This window comes from Odontesthes bonariensis, chromosome 4 (assembly GCF_027942865.1).
Source record: "Odontesthes bonariensis isolate fOdoBon6 chromosome 4, fOdoBon6.hap1, whole genome shotgun sequence".
In the NCBI taxonomy this organism is placed as follows: domain Eukaryota; kingdom Metazoa; phylum Chordata; class Actinopteri; order Atheriniformes; family Atherinopsidae; genus Odontesthes; species Odontesthes bonariensis.
Genome location: NC_134509.1, coordinates 42,156,747 through 42,180,024, shown reverse-complemented (window position 1 = coordinate 42,180,024; position 23,278 = coordinate 42,156,747). Strand labels below are relative to the sequence as shown.

The following is a 23,278-nucleotide window of genomic DNA, read 5'->3' as shown; positions in this document are numbered from 1 at the left end:
AGGCTGCAGGTCCAGATGGAGTCAGCCTCAGGGTCCTGAAGGCCTGTGTGTGAGGTGGTCAGCAGCACAGGACCACCACAGGAGACTGTTCTCTCACTGCTTCTCTCAGACTTTAAGATCATCTCCAGAAATGCTCTGCTGACTCTGCAGCTGCTGGCTGGATCAGTGATGGGCCAGAGGCTGAGTGCAGGGACCTGATCCATCACCACGTGGCACGGTGTGGGAACCATCCCCTCATCTCAAATATCTAAGAGATGATTGTAGATTTTAGGAGGAGCGGGAATAAGCCCAACACGGTCTCCATCCTGAGAGAAGAGGTGGAGGAGTATAGATACCTGGACTGGAAATGGAACACAGCAGACTTCTTCAGGAAGCTCAGGTCCTTCAGCGTCTGCACCAAGATGTTTCACATCAGCAGCAGCCTCAGAGCCAGACTCAGAGAAATAAAGAAGGCTGGCTCTGTGCTGGGGACTGCTCTGCAGCTGAATGCTGCTCACGCTGACCAATAGGAAGAACAACCCTGAGCATCCAGTTCATCAAATAAGGGATCCAACAACAGAGAGGGCTCAGTCAGAGGCTTCTTCAGCTCTGATACAAAAAGAAAGGCGGGAGGTCCTTAATGAAAGCTTGTAACAACTGTATTACAGAAAACAATAGAATTTTCCTTTGGGATCCTTTCATTTGAATTTCATTTCATATGATGCAGCTTGTTTCCCCCAAGAAATGACTGCATGTGCTGCCCCGAACAGCCGGAAATAGAAGTGACCCTGGAACAAGGTGCCCCACATTTAAAGAAGCGTTAACATCACAGAGTGGGAATGCAACGCTCCGTTGTGCTGCAGAAACCCATGCAACACATTCATGTGGAGACTTTCTTTAAACTCACCTTTTCTGAAGAAGTCATGATCCTGGTGTACTGGTGATTGTTGATATTCTCCAAACACCGATGACCTTGAGCTCAACACAAGGTCACCATGTTTCAGCTCTCAGACCATAACACAGAGTCAAACCTCAGAGAAGAAACCCAATACAAAGGGTGTGTGGGTCCCTCCATCACCACTGCTGACTGCAACCACCCAGGCTCCTCACGGGCAGCTGTGCCCCAATGTCTAGCTGTAACTTCCAGCAGAGGATCCTTTATTAAGCCCTATTTGGACGGGACTAGTTCAATGGGGGGACGTTTGGTAATGTTGGTTAACCAGACGACGCCAGGGAGAAGAAATGACCAATTCGGACGGGACAAGAAATCCCTGTAATATTCATCTAACATGGGAGGAGTTGTTGGTTACGCACAACCGTCACATCCTGGATGCTATGCACGTCTTCATTTCACTTCTGTAAACCCCATCTGTAAACAGACATGGCGCCGACCATGCGTGCTGGCAAGCAGCGCTTCATCCAGAACCTCCATGTTTGCAAACAGACACACCTAATTGTTTCTCTCTTTAAAAGGATGTGACGACATATTCCGTACTTATTACCGAAGGTCGCATTCGCACGGGATTAGTATTACCTATGGTAGATACTCCGGACCGTTTCACAGGAGGTAGAATTCTCGGCAAAGTTTACCGACATACTCCGCTATCTTTACTGACATGGCGCGTTCGGACGGGACTAGATTTCCCGGTTATTATTACTTTACCCCAGGTCCCCCCATTAAACTAGTCCCGTCCGAATAGGGCTTTAGTCCCGCAGCAAGGACGGGAGCAGAGAAAAATGGGACAGGTTTGTGACAGGTTGGGCTCTATTGGTTATAGAGAAATAAAAAATAAGATGCCATATTCAACGTGGTGTGGAAGTTGCCTTTAGGCGAAAAGATGAGCCGAAAACTTCTCACATTAAGACTCTGTGAGTCGCGTTTATTAACTGACAAAAACTCACAGTTCCAACTGACAAAAACTGACAGTTCCAACTGACAGCTCGCGCATCAACAGAACAGCTGTTATCATGAAACGTCACCGGATCTCTTAAAGAGACCGCAACTATTAAATGCATCATAACATTAAAGACGATGAACCAACAACATAACAGATAACAGAACACATATAAGAAAGTGAATTATGCCGTCAGTGTTGAGAGCACTACAGTGGAATCTTTAGTGTACACCAAGCAATCCTATTCCAGATATTTATCCCCCTCTGCACCAGGAAAACAACCAGCAGTGTCCTCTACCCAAACCATTGAAAGAGTGGGAGTGTTCCCATCAGGTGCAGGTGGAGGTGGAGGGCCATGCACCAACCATTTCCTGCCGTTTCTTAAATCTGTTTCCTTTGGATTCAGCAAAAAGGCTTCATTTAAGTTCACACAGAACCAATCATCCAGATACCGTTTGAACATGACCTGAAATCTGTGGACAGGTAGTGGTTGTGGACCGGCTCACTCACACCTTCACACCAATCTTTACACCACTTTTTACACCACCCTTTACACCACTCTTTACACCGCTTTTTACACCACCCTTTACACAACTCTTTACACCACTCTTTACACCACTCACGTTGCTTTGTCGCTTTGCTCAGACTTCACAATAGTCTGATGAAAACATGAGCCCACTACATGCACACGGTACATTACCTGATGTTTTCTGACATATGGATAATCTTTGATTTACATTAGATAGAGTTGGGAAATTCCAAGTTTCCGGGTTCCTTGAATGCACAAGCTGCGTTCAGTTGCGCCATCGGCTGCCTGCGGCTGCGGGTGGCTGCCTGCGGCTGCGGGTGGCTGCCTGCGGCTGCGGCTGGCTGCCTGCGGCTGTGGCTGCCTGCGGCTGCGGCTGGCTGCCTGCGGCTGTGGCTGCCTGTGGCTGCGGCTGGCTGCCTGCGGCTGTGGCTGCCTGCGGCTGCGGCTGGCTGCCTGCGGCTGTGGCTGCCTGCGGCTGTGGCTGCCTGCGGCTGTGGCTGCCTGCGGCTGCGGCTGGCTGCCTGCAGCTGTGGCTGCCTGCGGCTGCGGCTGCGGCTGGCTGCCTGCGGCTGCGGCCATAAGTCCACTGATGCACGGCGATGCACGAGAGTAGCCCACACCAGCAGATGACCTGGTGGGAATGCCAGTTCGAGCATCACTTTAACCACAGCTCTGTCTTCTGACTGGGTTGTTTTCCAGAAATGCAGGCTGAAATTCATCCTTTTTTCATTGATATTCAGCCGCTGAAAAAAAAGCCGAGCCTGGTTCAGTACTTCTTCATTTCATTTAACTGCTTTCATAAAGCCGCCTATCTCATTCAAGAAGACTAAAAACGTGTTGCCATTGACCGTTACCATTATGTTCCAGGATATTACGTCATTATAACCTAACCCCGCACCTGAGTCTGTTTCCAAAGTGGTTTTATTAAGTTACAGCAGAGTGGAGATGATGCACACTTTCAAACACTGTTGTTTCTGTCAGTCCTGAATCTTTTCTGCTGAACTTATTACAGAATAACCCCCCCATCTTCTTAAACTGAGTGAGGTATCCAGTTCTAAATCTTTGGGGTAATCTTTAAGCAGATCCTTCTTCTTTCATTGGTAAAAGGAAAAGTTCAGCAGTGAGGATACCTCTTAGATCAAATCATCAATTCAGAATGAAGGCCTCAGTAGAGTTAACGAATCAGAAGAAAGCCGCTTTTTATCATGTTCACAATTGGTATTTATGGCGTAAATCAGTTTTCTTTACTCACATTACTTTAAACAATAGTTAAAGTTTTTTTTCATTGTTCTATCATGTCCATCTCTCTGCACCAAATCACAAAGACAACAAAATACATCTGTTCTTCCAGCTTAAAAATTACCTCCAGCCGGCTCAAGCTGGGAAGGGCTGATGACAACTGATGTTGTAATAAAGACTTTACTTCAGGATTGGACTACTGTAATTCTTTATTATTGGGCTGTCCCACATATTCTCTGAAAAGCCTCCAGCTGATCCAAAATGCTGCAGCCAGAGTTCTGATGAGAACTAAATCAAATCAAATTTATTTATATAGCACATTTCATGTACAAACAGTTCAAAGTGCTTTACATAAAATAAAAGCATTGCAGCAGGGAGTGGAAGAAGCATTAAAAATACATAAAAGAATATAAAGAGAAACAAATAAAATCATTTAAATGAATTTAAAAACAGGCAACAGTCTAGATAAGTTAAAAGATATTTCATGCATAGACACATGAGAACAGAAATGTCTTTAACCTGGATTTAAAAATGTCTCCATTTGGTGAAAGTTTAATCTCCACTGGCAGTTTGTTCCACTTGTGTCACGGTTCAGACAGACGACCAGAGGACCACAATTGCGTCACACAAGAAGGTTTATTAAACTTCAGGGGAAAGGGAAGTTGGGAGTGAGTAGAGGAGAAAGTCTCAGGGGGCTCCAGGGGGTCCGGGGGTTACGAGGGTACAGGGGTTACTGGGGTTACGGTGGTCCGTCCAAGGTGTCGTATGTGTGTCCCCCCCAGTGGCAGTGATGCGTCCTATGGAGCTGGTGGTGGATGGTCCGGAAGTCCTGGGGGGGAACACACAGACAACAGGGCAGATGAAAAGGCAGAAGTACAGTTCAAGGAGAATCCGAAATCGTAGTTGCAAAGGCAGAAGGCTGGTCAGAATTACCGGGGCAGAAGAGTAGTCAGCAGTTGTCAAGGCAGAGGGCAGGTCTGGTTTTCCGGGGCAGAAGAGTTTGTCAGGAATCAGGCGGGTCTGAGATCACAGAACAGGAGTCAGAGAGAGTCACAAGCAAACTGGTTCCGGGTGTGAGCTTTGCAGACGATCTGACAAGATGTGGCTGAAAAACAGGGCTTTAAATACAGAGCATGATGAGCTGGAATGAAGTGCAGCTGGCAGGTTAACGAGAGTGGAGCAGAGCAGAGCAGAGCAGAGCAGGGACAGGTGGAGGTAATCAACAGAGGTTGTTACCAGGCAGATAGAGAGAGCCCATGACAACTTTTTGGCAGCATAACAGCTAAATGCTGCTTCTCCATGTTTAGTCTGGACTCTGGACTGGACCAGCTGACCTGAGTCCTTGGATCTAAGAGCTCTGCTGGGTTTATATTCTCTGAACATATCACAGATGCATTTTGGGCCTAAACCGTTCTGGGATTTGTAAACCATCAGCAGGCTTTTAAAATCTATTCTGTGACTGACTGGAAGCCAGTGTAAAGATTTTAAAGCTGCTGTGATGTGTTCAGATCTCTTAGTCCGGGTTAAAACTCCAGCAGCAGCGTTCTGGATGAGCTGCAGATGTTTAATGCTCTTTTTGGGAAGTCCAGTTAAAAGAGCATTACAGTGATGGAGTCTACTGGAGATGAATGCATGGATGAGTTTTTCCTGGTCTTTTTGGGAGAGGAAACCTTTAATTCTGTTGATGTTTCTGAGATGGTAAAAAGCTGCCTGGGTGACAGCTTTGATGTGGCTGCTGAAAGTCAGATCTGAGTCTATCAACACTCCGTTTATAGCCCGTGCTCATTCAACAGTGGATTCTGTCATGCTGCCTTGGGATTTAATTGGTTCATGCTTCAGTATTTCAGGTGAGTGAACCTCCCACTTATTCACCTGCATTTAATTGCTATGACGCACCCGTGATGCAGTGAGCGCAACACCTCCCACTTGACCGTCTGATCATGCGATTAAAGACGGTCACAAGACATTACACCACAATACACTTTTTACAATCTATAAAACTTTTTTTTTTTTTTTTTTTTTCTTTTTTTTTTAAACTATGAAGAATGAGATGCCATTGTCACTGTTCAGAAACCTTATCTGACAGATGTGTGGTGTTCTGCCAGGTTCTGTCATATAGGGTATTTAGTCTTCTTTCCTCGCAAAAGGTGCGAGGCAGATGGCAGTGTCACCACAGACATGCAATCCATTCAATCAAGGAGATAGGTCGTGACAATGATCCTCGTGCCATCTGGATGAGTAGACAGAATGGTCGGCAAAATATCTCTCACTTCCCTGACTGATGTATCAGAAAAAGTTATATTTTCCGTCTTTGCCATTCTGACATGCTGTGTTATAGAGTCCCCGATCAGAATGGTGTCTATTGCTTTTTGTGTGGTGTGGATCGCTTCTGTAGTCCTCACCTTGGTTGTGGGATTTGGGCTTCTCCTGATGATCTGGTTAGCCCTAGGCTGAGGTTTGGGGCCATTTATTTTGTTTGTCTTCATGTTTGGGTTACATTCATCATCACACACTCTATTTGGAGTCAACGGATCGTATCTATTATGCAATGGAACTTCAGGTGGCGGAGTGAGTGCTGGAGGTTTAGGTTTAGTGCTGGATTTACCTCTGCGACAGACAACATGAGACCAGATCCTGGCTGGGGTTGATGATTTGGGTTTGGCACCAACACTGTTCCAGTGGGAGATATCAGTCGGACCGTCCGGTTTGGGAGCTTCACCAGATATTCCAGTGTCATTTGAACAGATCCAGGGAAGTGTGTCAGCCAGGGCTGCAGTGTGAGATTCCACATCAGCTGTGATCCCGTGTAGAAAGATCTGAGTTAGTCCTTTGGCACATGAAGGCTCCACAGCCTGCGCAGGAGCTATCATAGAGTCAATAAATTCCTCGTTGTAACGAATGTCTTGCAGCGTTTCAATCCTCTTCTCGAGCTGTGCTACCTTCGCAAAGAGTAGCTCACACTGTGTGCAGCTCACTGATACTGCAGGGTTAGGAGACATTGTTCTGTCCGATTCTCTTTGTAAACAGGAGGGCTGATACCGTTTACAGATATACAATTAAAAGAAAAAGAATAAAAGACTAAAATTATATCCAAGACTTGTGGAAAGAAGTAGAATGATTTAAAAGCGAATAAAGCAATAAGCAGCAGGAGGAAGCAGGAGGAAGCAGAGACACGTCTGCACTCTTCAGAAGCAGGAAGCAGAAAATTAATGACTAACAGCAGAGATCATATTTCTCCAGTTTTAGCTTCTCTTCATTGGCTCCCTGTTAAATTCAGAATAGAATTTAAGATTCTTCTCCTCACATATAAAGCTCTTAATGACCGAGCTCCATCATATCTTAAAGATCTCATTGTAAGATATTTTCCTAACAGAGCACTTCGTTCCCAAACTGCAGGTTTACTTGAGGTTCCCAGAGTTTCTAAAAGTAGAATGGGAGGCAGAGCCTTCAGTTATCAGGCCCCTCTCTGTGGAACCAGCTGCCAGTTTGGGAGGCAGAGCCTTCAGTTATCAGGTCCCTCTCTGTGGAACCAGCTGCCAGTTTGGGAGGCAGAGCCTTCAGTTATCAGGCCCCTCTCTGTGCAACCAGCTGCCAGTTTGGCTTCAGGAAACAGTCTGTAATTTGGATTCCATAACATCTAAAGTAAAAAGTCAGACTGGACAGAAAATATCAGAAGATGTATAGATCATGTTAAAATGTGTGTTTTGTCCTTTACATTCAGACTCATACAGGCAGGGCCGCCGATAGGGGGGGACAAACGAGTATTTTGTCCCGGGCCCCAAAAAAAAAAAGGAATATGCGCATTAGTCCGCAAATATGTCCAAATGTTTCAGGCACGCACGCCAATCAGGCTGAATTGATTTGAGAAAAATTCCCGGTCAGCTGAATGACAGCCAGTGTAACACGGCTCTAGTTTAACCTTATTTTGTTTAAAATAAGCCAGTATAGACATGGCAACGTGTGAAATTGCCATTTAGATAGAGTTGAATGTAACGAATGGTTTATAAACGTGACTTTTTGGGGTAGCCTGTAACTTTCATTTAGACTGATTTAACTTGACACTCGCCAGATGAATGGGCTCCGCCTTGTTCCCCGACCATTCTCAGAAAGTTCAGCGGACATACACGCGGGTCTGGCGATAAATAAAAGTACCCTTAACATGATTCCCTTCGTCAAGTGAAAAATGGTTGATGAAATGGGCAGTTTATTAGCTCTAAATGAATAAAATAGCATGAGTTTTATTGTGGTAGGATTTTGAAAGCCATAACTCCACTCAGTTCATATCCATATCCAGGCAAAGTGGTAAATAATCCTTTTGGTTTATCCGCAATAAATGAGAGACTGGGAAAGTAGAGGTGGGTGTGGGTGGGTTGCTACGGGGGGGCATTCAGAGAATTTTGTCCTGGGCCCAGCCAAACCTGTCAGCGGCCCTGCATACAGGTGACAAATGAGAGGAAACAACAAAAAGAAAGCAACATAGAGTTTGGGCCACTCAGTGTCCCGACAGCAGCTTTGAACCTCCACTGAACCATCTGTCCAAAGTAAACTCCCTCATTGTGTGTTTTCACAATCATGGCAGAGAGCTCACCTGAGTTAAAATCTGTTAGGGTCATATCCAAAAATCCCATCAGTTTCCCACTCATCCAAACAATCAGCGGCAGCTTGTGTGAGGGAACTAAATGACTGTCTTAAATAAAGTGCACTATTTGTTTCATTTAAGAGCAGGATATTGTGTTTTCACTGTAAAATATTACACTGCTCTCCCTTAAATCTTTGCTCTTACGCTCAGGAAGTCCATGCTGTAAAATACACTGCTCACTACTCTCAGTGTTGCCTCTGCAGATGGGCTTCAGTTTGAAGCCTTCTCCTTAGGATCTACTGGATTCACATTTTCTTTTCTTGAATTGTTGTGAACCAACAGAAAAAAAGATGGATGTTAAGATGACATCCAGAGATTAGTACAGAGCATGAAGGCAGTTTTCGGAGACAGCATGAAAAATATCTATTGTTGAGTATCGAAGTGTGAAGATGATGACTTCTCTCTAAAGAAAAAACTGCTCTCCTGATTAAAGACAGTGATGTAACGCCATAGCATCATCCATGTTTTAGACAATTCAGGATCAGAGTTTAATAAAAGTGTGTCCTTTCACAGAAACAAAGCTGCATATACAGGTGATAACGTTTAGAGAGCATGCATGTTTAATACATCATGAAAACACTCCAAATATCAACACACTCTGAGTGTACAGAGGTAAACTGCTTACAGTGACATGTGCATATTCAGACATGAATACACACATGTACAGTAATGAAAGAAAGTAGCTGCTTGTTGCGCTGCCTCACACACAGGTCACTCAGACCAGCCCTGAATCTGCCCCCAGTCTCTCTCATGCTGAAACATTTTCTGCCCAGAAGACCATACATGACTGTGCAATGTCATTCCAGGTAACAGGACTGGCTTTAACCTCAGGTCTGCCCCAGTTTTGACTGTCTCCATCACCAGCAGCCATGACAGCTCTATGCTGTCTGAGGAGAATCCATCTGGAGCTTTGCTGTTGCGTCTGGCTCTCATGTTCTGTGAAGCTTTATCATTTCAGATGAAACGTGTCGTAATTTCAGGGTCCATGCAGAGCCAGCCCAAGGTAGCCATAGCATCCATTTCTCATGTTTGTATGAAAAATGAATGATTCTGTTCAAAGCTCTTTGATTCATGCTAATGGTTGCTCACCGTCACCCTGATCAACTGCTTTCCACTTCATATGTGAATATGTGACAATATGTAAAAAAAATCCAAACTGTGTAAAAGATATCTAAGATTTAATTTGCACTGTTGGAAAGTAACTTACAACATTTTTTTTCAAAATTGATGTTTAATACAAAAAGGAGAGAAAGCAAAGACACAGTCAGAAGTGAAGACTGATGATTTTCACATTTCTTAGTGGTTAATATAGTCACGAAAGTCTCTGCGTGAGAAACTTACAACATGGCACGAATTATATGAGTCCATTAGGAGAAGTGGAAGTCAGACGGGCTTTTTCAGCTCCAGTTTACCCAGTGCTGATCCCATCGAGGGCATTCATTGTGTTGGAGAAGCTTTTTAGCTTCAGTTAGCTTCAAACTAGCAGAAAAAGAAATTCTGGAGAAATAAAACAGCACTTAAGTTTTTAAAAGCATACACTGTACATAACAAGAGCCACATTAATACGGCAGTTAATATTGTTTATATTATTCTAATTGCTATCATTATGAAACACTACTATGCAGCCAGTCACTGGTGTTCAGGCTGATAAGTTCATCTGAAAGAAAAAATTCAGTGACATGCAAAGTTACTCTTCCTCCTCGTTGCCACTCTCAGTGCAGTGTTCCTCTGAAAAGGAAGTTGTTGTTCACAGTTTTTGTTGTCCAACTCACAGCAGTGTGAGCTCCTATTGGCTCAGGTTTCAGCATCAGCAGCTGCCAGTGGCTGAGCGTAGAGAGCTCTGATTGGTTCTCAGTCTGTTTGGCACATCATCCAGTTGGCAAAAGAACTCTTATGACAGTAATATGTGCACGTGCAAATGTATGTGATACAAGGGTTAAGTGCTGTGTGGTGTGTGCACATAAGGTCACCAGGTGCATCAGGGTCTCTGCTGCAGTGTTGCTGCAGTGTTTGTGGGATTCGCTGTAAATAGGGAAGGGGAACTCATCTTCTTGACATTTCTGTGAACACCTTGTGTATGAAATTATTTCGATATGTCCTCTGTAGTAAAAACAGCCCTGTTGATGCTCACGTGTTGTGGAGCCTCTACAGTTATTTCTGCAATGTGGACATGAAAAAATAGAAAAACAATTGGCCCAGATCATGACCACCTAAATTCAGATGAACCAAGTCAGCTGTCTTCTATTGTTGTCCCTCTTACAGTAGCTTGCTGTGACGCTCCTGTTCAGGGCATACATCAGGACAGTGCAGAACACGTGCACTTCCTGTTTGCAACCATGTTGTGTGAATTTTCCGAGACAAAACATGAAGATGATCAACATTTTTCTTCTTGCTCTTCCTCTCCTGATTACTACTTTAGTCCAAATATTCAGCCGGTGTCTGCATATGTTAGGTGAGAGTGAAAGATTATTTCACCAGAAGCAGGCAGCAAACAGTGAGAGTGAAACCCAACTCAGTGGTGCTGCTGACCTCACCCCAGTCATCTCTCATCTCTTCTTAAGATGAAACATGCAGAGACAGATGACCAGAGAGTCAGAGTGAGGAAGAGGTTCAGTTTTCAGTAATATTTCAAACAACTGGCCTGAGCCTGGAGCGTCACACAACACTGCTCAGAATGACACAAATTCATGTATGTTGTTCTGAACGTTAAACTAAGGCCCCAAGAGCTAAATAAAATATCAATACAATTCACTCAAATGACAAAATGTGTTAATACATGCTGTTGAACTTAGAAGCACATTAGAATTAGCAAGAAACAAATACTAATTTATCAATAAGTAATATAGTTCTATCTTTTGTATTGATCACATGTTCTGTGTAGTTTACTGAGCCTGTAAAAACTGATGGAGTTTGTTTTAAATCATCACTCACGCATTAAAGCCTACACCTTTGTTTGTGTGTGTGTGTGTGTGTGTGTGTGTGTGTGTGTGTGTGTGTGTGTGTGTCAGCCAATGCATCTCTTGGGTCTGGAAAAGTCTATTAATGGGGGGATTTTCAGGCAGAAAAAAGGGAAACAATAAGTAACAATAACATCATCAACATCATTATCTGCTATCACAATAAGTAGTATTTCTTGGATGTGATTATTCAGGACATTTCAAACACGATTCTGCTCTCCTACCCACAGCTCCTGATCACATCCCTGATTATTGTTGTTATTGCATGAACATCAGCATCACTGTTGTCCTTGTTTTCTGTACAAGAGGAGCCTCCATGGCAAAAATCTACAAAACAAGTAGTTTTTGATTTAAAAATTGTTCACTGTGCTTGATTGTTTTTGTGGATTTGTGTAGAACCAGCCATCTCTCTCTGTCTCTCTGATGGTCATGTAATTCACGTCATAGGTGGGCAGGTCTTTTCTGTAGCCTGACTGCCAAATCCTTGGGGGACATTTGTCTTGTTATTCTAAGCGTGTTATTCTAAGCGAGATGTTAAGGAGTGAGCTCAAAAGCTCTCAGAGAGTTGTGAGTGGCTAAACTCCAGAGAAAAGATCAGGGCAGGTCACCCATGATGACTGGTGGGCGAGTATTTCTGTCAACTTCACTTGCAGAGGGGGAGGATGAAAGTGTGTCAACTGGCTGTAAGGCACTGACTTGGGTATGGTCAGGAGAGATCCGTCATGCTGAGGCTCATGGGTAATCCTGGGCGAAGGTAAGCCACTGGGACACGACCATTCTCACTGGTTGACCCGGTGATAGACAGACGAGCTTTGGAACGCATTGCATCTGTGAACTTCATCTGTGAGGACAAGAATAGGCATATTAACCATGTCATCATTGTTAACAGAGCTGCTGCCAGTAGTCCACCTGTTTCAACAGAAAATTAGGCTTGAACCATCATTATTCTATAAAACACCTATTGTGACAGGAGAAAACAACAGAGAGAAATACAATCGGTGGATTTATAGAAACGTTAAGAACTGCATATGATTAGTTCCTGTCTAACATGCTGTAGGCTTCCATCTGTGTTTGATAAAAGGGTTCAGTATCTGTGCACAGCAGCCCCACTTAAACTCAAGAATATTGTTTCCCACCAACAGGCTGATTTTCCCCAGTTGTGACACAAGGTTCCGATCATTATTATGCTTTTTATGTCATTACATGTGGTATGACATAATTTTGCTAAAACAAAGTTGGAATCCATAGTTTTTAACCAGTGATAACATGTCATCCTACAAATACTGACATGATGCTTACAGTAGGCCAGACATTTCATAAGCTTAACCAAAAAAGGGAGCAATGTAAAAATTGTCATAGGGGGTTGGAGCCTATCCCATTGTAAACTGTTCTAAAGAAATGAAAAAGCAAAAATAGCAGTTCACTATAGTTTCCCTTTTTTTTAATCTAATAGGCTTAAAAACATATTAATACTCTTAAACAGTAAAAGTAGGTAATAAAATGGTTTAACTATAGAACAACTATATTTATTTGTTTGAATTCAGATCCTTGTTTCTCTGTAAATCACTTTGTTAAAGGGACAGTTCGCCTCTTTTGACATGAAGCTGTGTAACATCCCATATCAGCAACATCATTTCTGAACATCTTCTTACCCCCTGCTGCGTCCTGTGAGCAGAGTTCCAGCCTCGTTTTGGTGTTGATGAAGGTAGTCCGGCTAGTTGGCTGGGGTTTAAAAAATAAAGCGTTTTGCTTCTCAGAACAATATGCGTTCAACAGAGTAATACATTTGCATCACAAAATCGTCCATCCAGAAAAAGTCAGACCTCACAATGGCTTGGCGCTATTTTTGCCTCCCTTCATATCAATGCGTTCAGCCACCTGCCGATAGCCGCACCTGTTACGGTGTTTACTGCTCGCTCTGCACTTCGGTCTGCACAGTTTACACAGCCCGTAGTGATACAAAGGTAGAGAGAAATAGCGCCAAGCGATTGTGAGGTCTGACTTTTTTCTGGACGGATGATTTTGTGATGCAAATGTATTACTCTTTTGAACGCATATTGTTTTGAGAAGCAAGACGCTTTATTTTTTAAGCCCCAGCCAACTAGCCGGACTACCTTCATCATCACCAAAACGAGGCTAGAACTCTGCTCACAGGACGCAGCAGGGGGTAAGAAGATGTTCATAAATGATATTGCTAATATGGGATGTTATACAGCTTCATGTCAAAAGAGGCAAACTATCCCTTTAAGTTCATTATAAACTATGTTGAACCAAAGATAAACTGCTTGCACCCTGTTAGGAAATGCTACCCAACACAGCAGCACAGCAGTGCCACTGGACTGCTCCCGCTACCGTCTGGATAGCGCAGCTAAACTGGATGTAGAAAGGCCTGCTGAATAAGTGGTGTCTTGCGTCTTGGGGGGTAAATTGGCTAAAATTTGGACTGAGGTTGCTAAAGTAGTTAAAACTCTATTGAAGTAACACTGGCAGTGCATGACATTCACCCTGAGTTCCTGAAGGCACTGGATGCAACATCTTGTGGAAGTCGGCGATAGGATAGGGTCTGTACTGGGAGAGCTGGGTGGCACCACAGAGTGTGTTCCAACTACAGGAGGTTTCACATTTCTCAGCCTCGCTAGAAAAGCCTATGCTGGGGTGCTAAAGAGAAAAAAAAGAGTTGGAAAGGACGAGCAAAGCAGTTTTGGTCCAAGTCGCGTAAAACTGGACCAGTTTTACCCTCACAGGGACACTGAAGGGTGAGTGGGGATTTGTCCAACCAGTTTTGTGGACTTGGAGAAGGCTTACCACCATGTCCTGGTCCATGTAGATCTGGACTGGGAGCTTGGTTTGCATTACAGGCAGTAGGTCTGACTATTTTTTGGTGTGTGTTGGGACTCTGCCAGGGCAGGCCCTTATCACTGTTCTGTTCATAATCTTTATGAAATTTCTATGTGCAGCTGAGGGTTGTCATTTCAGCTTTTGGAAATAATGTGCTCCTGCTGGCTTCACTGAGTGGAGACCTCTAACAGGCTCTGGGACAGTTTGAAGAGGCCTGTGAAGCAGCTGGGAGGAGAATTTGTAAAAGTCTGAGATCGTGTCCTCAGTCGGAAAAGGTTGGATTGTCCACCCTAGGTTAGGAGTGAGTCATTGCTTGAAGTGAGGGGAGTTTAAGTGTCTTGTGGTTGAGTTAAGAACTGTAGAGATGCTACATGCTGTTGTGAAGTGAGATGTGAGATAAAAGATGCCTCAGTGTCCCCTGGAAGAGTGGCAGGAAGTGGCTGGAGAGTGGGAAGTCTGGGGATCTCTGCTCATGTCATTGTCCCTGATAAGCACCAAAACATGGATTCATAGAACTTCATTAAATCGAGTGTGTTCAGATGTCTGCTCTGAAAACTTTTTTAACTGTGCAACTTTATTGTTCCATTGATGATCAAAAATGAACAAATAACGATTATATACTTATAATTTTGTGTGGGTTGCTGTTCTGTCAATGTACGTATGAAGAATCATTCATCCAGATACCTCTGAGAGCTGCACAATTTCTACACCTCTACAGGAGATAATTGTAGATTTCCGTTGTGAATTTCTGGCTGGCAGAGATGATACCCAGCTATATTTGTCTGTGAAGCTGGATGATCATGGTCCATGTTAGTCCAGCTGAATTCACTGCACAGACGCTGTCTTTCAGCTGCTTTAATGGTGATTCTGTCAGATGAGGCTGTGGTTCTAAAATCAGGATTTTATTAGAGCAGAGCGACAGTCTGGAAATGCTTTAAGTGAGCTGACTCGTAGTCTTAATGGGCTGATTTTCAGTCTGACAAAAGAAACAGGACAATGTTGAATGAGAGCAGCTTTTTTGGGAATTCAGCTGGATTAATATAAATTTATACTTTACTGGTTTTACTAAAAGACACAAAGACATGGAACATGAACAGAGCACCTTGGACCATCTGAGTCTATTCGAGTGTTTACATGCAGGAATGAGTCGATCCGCAACTTTATCATCTGGGTGTTTGAGTCCAACTTTGAGAAGCTTGATTTTATAGGATTTCTGTTGGAGAAATATGTTTACATGCATTTTAAAAGTCTGATTTTGGTGAGACAAACATTTGTTTCTTTTTGGAGAGAACATGCTTGGTTTACGTCACACTTCAACATGTGGACTGGGGAGAACGGTGATTCTGATAGGCACCATGATACATAATAAACTGTCCACGAAGCAGCAAGGCATGTTCTCACACACACACACACACACACACACACACACACACACACACACACACTAGACTGTTTAGAGTTTGATTTTAAATGCAGACACAGTAATACTTGACCACAGGTGTTTGCTCCAGAGAGCTGAAAACTAACATTCCTTGGTTATAATTGTAAGAACATCTAAAATGTCTGCAACTGATGACCAAAGGCCAAACCACGAAGTTCTTGTGGACTATCAAAAGGATGTTGAAGGTTATTCTGTGTTGTACTGGGGGCCGTTGAAGCAACTTCAGTGACATTGTCAGATTTTTGAGCACATGCAAGAATTGTGGATGCTGCATTGTGAAGGAGGTGCAGCCATCCTGTTTGTTTTTTGGATAATCTTCCAAATCTAACCTGCCTAATAAGACGGCACAGACACCTTTCTGATAGCTTATAGCCAGTTAAACCTTTGATGTGTTCGACTGAAAGAAAAAAGTGTTTATGGTCATCTGCAGCCATAAGTGGAAAAAAGGCCATGGGTTGGTCGATGTTTATTCTATGATTAATGCGACAGGTTTTTTAATAATCACTTGTTCAGGGGAAACTCTGTGAACGAGTCAGTAAAGGAGAGGCCTACTTATTTAGGGGTCTACGAATTTGTATTTATTCAGGCAAAAAAAAATGCATATGTATTCAAATAAAACTTGAAAATACCCTTAAAAATTCTGGTTTTTAACCACACTTCAAATTTGGGACACATAACTGAACAAATGTCCATCCGTAAACCAAATTGTAAAAAACCCTACATTTAACCATCAGTCTGATATGTACAACCATTAACACACAGCAGTGACCGTAGCCAGTGAACTGACACAGTAACTAGCAGCAGAATGCGGCTGATTCAGGTCAGCTCCCACTTCAGGCAAAGGATGTAGATCTAGGTTTTTGGAGAAGTAAAGTCCATGAGAAAATGAGCCATTAAAACGCATTTTCAAATGTAGACTAACCTCTTCAGTTCTTCTTAAATAAAGTAATCATCTCACCAGAGCCCTGGATGAGAATAAATAAATCATAGAGCAAAAATAACCTGAAACACAGCAGCCTTACAGTAGCCTGGGTGCCAGCCGAACTTAGCCCCGCCCATAAAACTTTTGGTCGGGAAGTTGGGTCTGGCTCTGCTCAGTTGGGAAATCATTATGCCCGACCAAGAATCAGTCGACCCAATCAGATTGCCAGGACGGGCTTTATACGATGATGGACAGATGATCAACAGTGACATTATCGACTACGTCACTAAAGAGCACTTGGTGTGACTTCGTTTGAAACAAACATGGCTGCCGCTGGAGAGCTAGGGTGTGTAGATTCTGCCATCGAGTCTGTTCTACAGGCTCTCCACATTGCATTCGTTTTGAAAGACGAACAGAGGAACACGATAAAGGCTTTTATCGATAGTAAAGATGTTTTTGCCGTCCTTCCTACAACAAGTGTGTGTTGCTTAATCTACGTCACATACTACGTTGCTCTGATTGGTTGTAGGTCTATCCAATTGAGCGAAGAGGCATTTTTCTCCTGGTTCTGTTGAAACACGCCCCATACTCAAATCTCTATTGAGCGGTATCAGACTCACATTCTGACTAGAATCGTGAGTATGACGTAGTCAGGCTAGCCTTACAGACCATGCATCTGTGATTTCAGTTTAATAGATCATCGATCCAATAAAGTTGGAACCCACAAACTTGCAGGATTCTGGTACACATATGGAGTCAAATAATACTGCCCATAGTATCACATTTAGAGTAACAAGAACAATTTAGACTATAGAATAGTTTGGCTAGAATAATTTGAAGATGCACTGACTTCTGATGTCTAATAACAGCAGGATCAGCCTGTTTGAGCAATGTGTATTATGATCACTATATTAGTCGATAACTAGAAAATAACACTGTCAACAACATAATAACATTTTAGCATTTAATATCTGTAGCCTTCAGTATGTCAGAATCTTAATACAGCTATACAGGTTTTATAATAGTAGTCAGGGGCAGACTTCCCCTTTTGGTAAAATAGAAAGAAGAGCTCGACATCATTTTAGTTTTGTTAAAGATATTTTTTTCATTCATTCAGTCTTTCTTTCTTTTCTTTTCTAATAAAACCCAGAAGGATCTACCTTGTGCTTCTTAAGGCTAGTACATCAGAAACAGGAGACCATCTTCTTCATGTCTCATGATTCCCTAGCTGTTAGCTACCTTGACAGATATCACCAAAAACCAAGCAAGTCAAACAAACCCAGTTATCACCATCAACCGTACCCTGTACCCGGTTAGCTCTAGCTAGCTCTCACTCTGAGCTGTTTGCTACTCTGTATGATCGCTGCTGTCTGTTTCTCCCATGTCACTTCTGTCATGGCAGAAATATAAACATCCACCTACCTCAAGCACCTTTTTGCTATTCCTCAACAGCCTGGCACCATCTTTATACTGGGTCATGTTTTTTTTCCATTGCTGTTTAATCATCCAACCATCATGTTCATTTTTACTCTGCAATGCGTGAGACACTGACTGACAGGAGCATGGAAAAGGGAAAGGGCAGAGACAGGTAGGCAGGAGATAACTGGCTAAGAGGTACAGACACATGAAATCAGAACAATACTGATCAATTAAATGCATCATTGCGCCTCAACATGAGAAAAACTGAATACAGTGGCATGTTTTTTTTTTTTTTTCCCAAATACAAATAAGAAAGAATATATTTGTATGAAATAAATACTCATAAACAGCTTTTGCATTTGGCTCCACCCCTAGTAGTTACTCCAGAGTACAATGACAAAGGGTATGTATCATTCTAGCAAAATGAGGAGCAGCGCTCTGGAGTGACGCTGAAAGCTCTAATTTTTTCCTATAAATGAGACTGCTAACAATCTTCCAGTTACCATAATAATCAGTAAGAAAAATTCATGTTGGTGCTTTTGATCAGGATAAAAACACTGTCACTGGAGGTGGATTCAAATCTGCTCTTTGCCTGCCGGCATAACACAACAAACTTTTTCAGAAATCGGATTACAACCACCAATTTTTAAACGTCTGTACACCGGAGTCGCTTGAGGAATACATTGACGAGTGTTTCGAGCTGCTCTATGCCATGGATACCCCCTGTGCCAACTCCTCCACAGACACAGATGATATTTCCTCTGACAGCACACAGGTTGGCCCCCTCCTTGCACAGAAACACCACACTCTCCTCATTCGATGCTCGCATTAACCTCATTGACTGGAATTCAAGGGCCTGAGAGAAAACCTGGAATTCAGTCAGGAACAAACAGGACTCTCAAAACCTCTGTCAAAACCCTCGAAATTCAGCTCTCACAAGTCACTCTAGAAAACAAAGGAATTAATGAAATAATACTGGATCGATAACCTGGTGTTCTCAGGCATACCAGAAAACACACAGGACTTATGGACTTCAAGCAAACACACCTCAAACCGCCACCTGAAAAAAACCAAACAGATCACTTTTCATCGCGTTCGGCGGATCGGCAATCTCTAAAAAGATGGCTAAATTTGAACATTTCAAGGACAAACGATTTGTTAAAACTCTGGAACTGAAGAACTGAAAGGCACCTGTTTTAGTCTAAATGACCAATTCCCGAGAGAAATACAGGACAGATGAAAGCTACCCATGGCCACTGTCATCACCAATGGAATAATATCAAAAACATTCGCTTTACATAGAGGAAGAAGACAGGGATGCCCACTCTCTCCATCACTATTTGCCATATTCATTGAACCTTTAGCAGTTACAATACGCCAGAATCACAATATTCAAGGCATCTGTGTTTCCAGTTACCATCACAAGATTAGCTTGTATGCAGACACATTTATTGTACCTCCAGTTCACATCCAATTCACTGCAAGAAGTCATAAAGCTCATTATCAGTTCTCAAAAATATCAGATTACTCAATAAATTGGACTAAATCAACTATCCTGCCATTGAGTGGGGGGGGGGGGGGGGGACTGGATGGCTGCATGCACCCCCTCCCTTACCTGTTGGCAACATTACATACTTAGGAATAAACATTTCCCCTAAGCTGTCAGAGTTGTTCAAGTTGAATTTCACCCCACTACTCAAAACCATTGTAGAGGATCTCAACCGCCACTTTCTCTCACTGGTAGAATAGCCGCAGTCAAAATGTCAATATTACCCAAAATCAATCATCTTTTTACAATGATCCCAACCCAACTAACTATCAACTGGTTTCCATCACTAGACTATAACACGCAAATAATAATAAACCAAGGATGAAACTCGCAACATTACAAAAAAGTAAAACAACAGGCACCCAATTTTCATCTTTATTTTCTTGCCAACCAGTTACAGTATATCTATAAATGGATTAATCACACAACAGTGCCTCAATCATGGACAGAACTAGAACAAGCACAATGGAAACCCATCTTAATATCCGACCTCCCATTTCTCAACACAGGTTTAAAACTTCACAGTACGCTCAACAATACAGTAATCTCGACAGCTCTGACAGCTTGGTGGCAAATCAATAAGATCTTCAAATCCACATTAACCCCCTGCAAATACACCCCTATTTGGAATAACCCAAACTTCACACAGAAAAAAATAACCACAAGACTTCATCACCTGGAAGGAAAAAGGAATCATATACCGACACCACATCTTCCATAAGGACAAACTAATCTCATTCACACCTATGGCATTGGGACTGACCAGTATCTTCTGTATCTTCAATTGAAATGAGTTCTTAAAGCCAAAATCAATATAACTAATAATAACCTCCAACCCCCAGTACTGACAGAAGACTTATCAGAGATTAAAAACACAAAGAAACTACTATCCAAACGGTATAGACTATTACTAAACCAAGACACTTCCCACACAAAAATGGGATTTTTTTCTGGTTAGTCTGTTTTGTCTCCTATTAGTTTAGTCCTGCCATTTCCTCACCTTTCCTCAGTTCCCTTCTGCCAGTCGTCAGCTCCACTCCCTTCACCTGTGTTAATTATCCTCAGCTGTACCTTTTCACTAATCACTCTCCCCATGTATTTAGACTCCCAGTTCTCTGCATTCATTGTCAGATCCTCTGTCAAAAATACCCACGATTTTCCCCGTCTCTACAGTTCAGGTTCCTGGTTTTGTACAGTTTAGGTTTCGTTATTTCTTCCTTAGGGCTTTTGTTGTTTTTTCTATATTAGTTTTTTGATTCTCCAGCGTTGGCTGTGATTTTCATTTATATTATAATAACCTCCTGGCTCCTGTCTCATGTCTGCATCTGGGTCCTCCTTCGTCTCCATCACCAAATCATGACCGTAGACGATTACTATCATGCCATGTGGCTCTGCCCCCCAGTACAAACCTTCGGGGAGGGGGTCATTGAAAAAATGTCTGCTCTCTTGGTATGCAGCCTTCCATTACCCCCCTCACTCTGTTTACTGGGAGACCTCACAGTAATTAACCCAGCACCCAATAATACCAGACCTATACTTCTAGCCATAACCAAAAAGACCATCCTCAGGAACTGGAAAAAAAGACCCAAAGTCAGCACATCACACTGGTTAAATATCCTTACAGAATACATATCTATGGAAAAGCTCTCTGCCGCTCTCTAAGACCAAACTCCTTATTTTGAAGCAACCTGGACCCCTCCTCTTCTCAGAGCCCTACACTTGCTGCCTGTGAGCCCGTGCCCCCAACCTGACAAGTGATGTCTTCTTGTTATTATCATTTTTTTTTATTATCAACTTATTTTCTTTCTTTTTCAATTGTTTATTATTTTTTCTTTATCTTTTATTCTACATACAAATTTGCCCCTAAACTTCATACATTTTACTCATCCACACACATTCTTTATCATAGATTCTGAACACTTGTGACTGATACCCCCTACTCCTATCTCATTTGTGTTTTATTACTTGTTCTGTTTGCAATTTTTACTATTACATTGTGTTTTTTGTCTCTTGTTATTGCCCTCCATTTGTTTTTTGCTTTGTTCCTATTGCACTTCACTCCTTTGTATGTCGTGTTAAATGTTTGCAAAAAAAAATCTGTTCTTTACCAGTTGGCTTAAGAGGAAGTTCTGTAAGTGCAGAAGTCCACCATCAGCTTCGATAAAATGTGGAATGATGATGCCCTATGATTCATGCTTTACATGTTAGCATCTGTTCAAACAAAGTAGTTGTTGCCCAGAAACACACACTCTCTTTAAGCTAGTAAGACATTGTGTGAACTAGCTGTGGTTAGCCATCTTTGTAAAGTTGGGCTTCTGAAGGAACAGAGAACTGAACAATGACCTTGGAGGCTGCCAATCCTGGTTCTGAGTCTGGTTCTGCTGCAGGCTTCTTCCAGTGGAAACTGAAATTTTGCTCCCCACTGTTTTAATGTGTGTAAGGTCTTGGCCTCACTGTATACATTGCCCTGAGATGACATCTATTATGATTTGCAACTATTTAAATAAAAAAGAGCTGAAATGACTTGATTGCTATGACTGAAGTATGACTTCCCATTTATCACCACAAGTCATCAGCATGTTGCTGTTGACAGGAGTTGTCTTAAATCGGGCCATGCATGAATGAATCCATACTGTAGTGAGTGAAACACTGATATTCAACTCTGTAATAAAGTTTATACGACACTTACTATACCTTTATTCAAACAAAGACTCAATTGTGTGATTATGCGACATGTTCAAACCACCTAATGTTCACAATGAACTTATAGGGCTGTCTATTAAATAGTGGCATTTCGACATATGGGACTGACTAACCAATAAGTCAATTTAGTGAAAGAGGATGATTGGCTGTAAACTCAGAGCAGGAAAAGCAAGGAAAGTATTGGGGAAAAGAAAGAAGGAAGGAAGAAGAAGAGGAAAGAAGAACTGGTATGTAGACAGGGAACAGAGGAGGTGAGGAAAAGGTGAGTGAGCTGCAGGGTGATGAGTAAACAAAGGGAAGGAGGATCACAGTCATACACAGTTAGGACCATTTCTGTGATCTGCAGTTTAATTGGCTGCAGACTCTATTATGGTCTCCATGTTACTGTTGTTTGGCAAGAACAGCTGCTGCATTCATATCCTGGATTATCGCTCCAGTCTGAGATGCTTGTCAACTTCAGTGGCAACTTCTGTCTCACTGTAGTAACGTTCCAACACAAACACAGGCTCGGTGCTGTGGTCCATTTGCTGTCATCTGATGGGTGCACTTTTTCAGCTCTTTCTTCAGTAATTGTAAAAGAATACTGGTATTTTTCACAAACATATGACTTATGTTGGGAATGTTTCATGTTAAACATGGTAACTTTAACATAAGGTGCACTTCAACAGGATGCTTTATATGACATACTTTCTCACAGTAAAACCTCCTCCTCCTTCTACATGGTTACTTTACGTGATGTTTGCCACTGAAGTTGCTGTGCATCAAATGAATCCAGCTGCTCTTAGAGGTGTTTGGTGATGTCCAAATATTGTCTATGACTGTGGGGTTAGAACAGTTTTAGCTATCAATCATCACTCTCCTACCCGTGCTAGATCTTGACGCTCTCAATGCCGTAAACGTTGTAGCCCTCTTTATAGGTGGCGTAGTTTGGCTGATGGCTGGGAGACAGCAGGTTGAAGTTGGGGGCATGTTGAGGAGAAGACAGAGTGTGTGTGTAGTTTCCTGTATGCTGGGGTGACGGCAAGGTGTTGGCTGCCACCTTTATAACAAAAATAAAGTCATGGTTATTTCTGCACGGATTTTCCTCAAAGAACAACCACTCTTCAGCGGCGTGACTCTTTTCATCATTTGTCACGACACGAATACAACGGAAGGAATGTTACAACTA

General features: G+C 42.6%; 1 protein-coding gene across 4 annotated transcripts in view; it reads right to left on the bottom strand.

Annotated features, from left to right (window-relative positions):
• Window positions 1-3,985: 3,985 nt before the first annotated feature.
• Window positions 3,986-23,278, bottom strand: part of LOC142379109 (glutamate receptor 2-like) — a 135,439-nt gene continuing 116,146 nt past the window's right edge. Inside the window, exons 19-21 of one of the 4 annotated variants that reach the window (XR_012769650.1) lie at window positions 22,974-23,149; window positions 4,576-4,662; window positions 3,986-4,471 (exon numbers count right to left, since the gene is read on the bottom strand). Coding sequence is in view for 3 of the 4 variants with exons in the window: in XM_075464234.1 (XP_075320349.1) it covers window positions 22,979-23,149 (171 nt within the window). In the remaining variant the exon portion in view is untranslated. Of the gene's footprint in view, window positions 4,663-8,741; window positions 12,080-22,973; window positions 23,150-23,278 lie in introns of those variants that run through there. The other 3 variants (XM_075464234.1, XM_075464233.1, XM_075464235.1) reach the window with 3 other exon arrangements.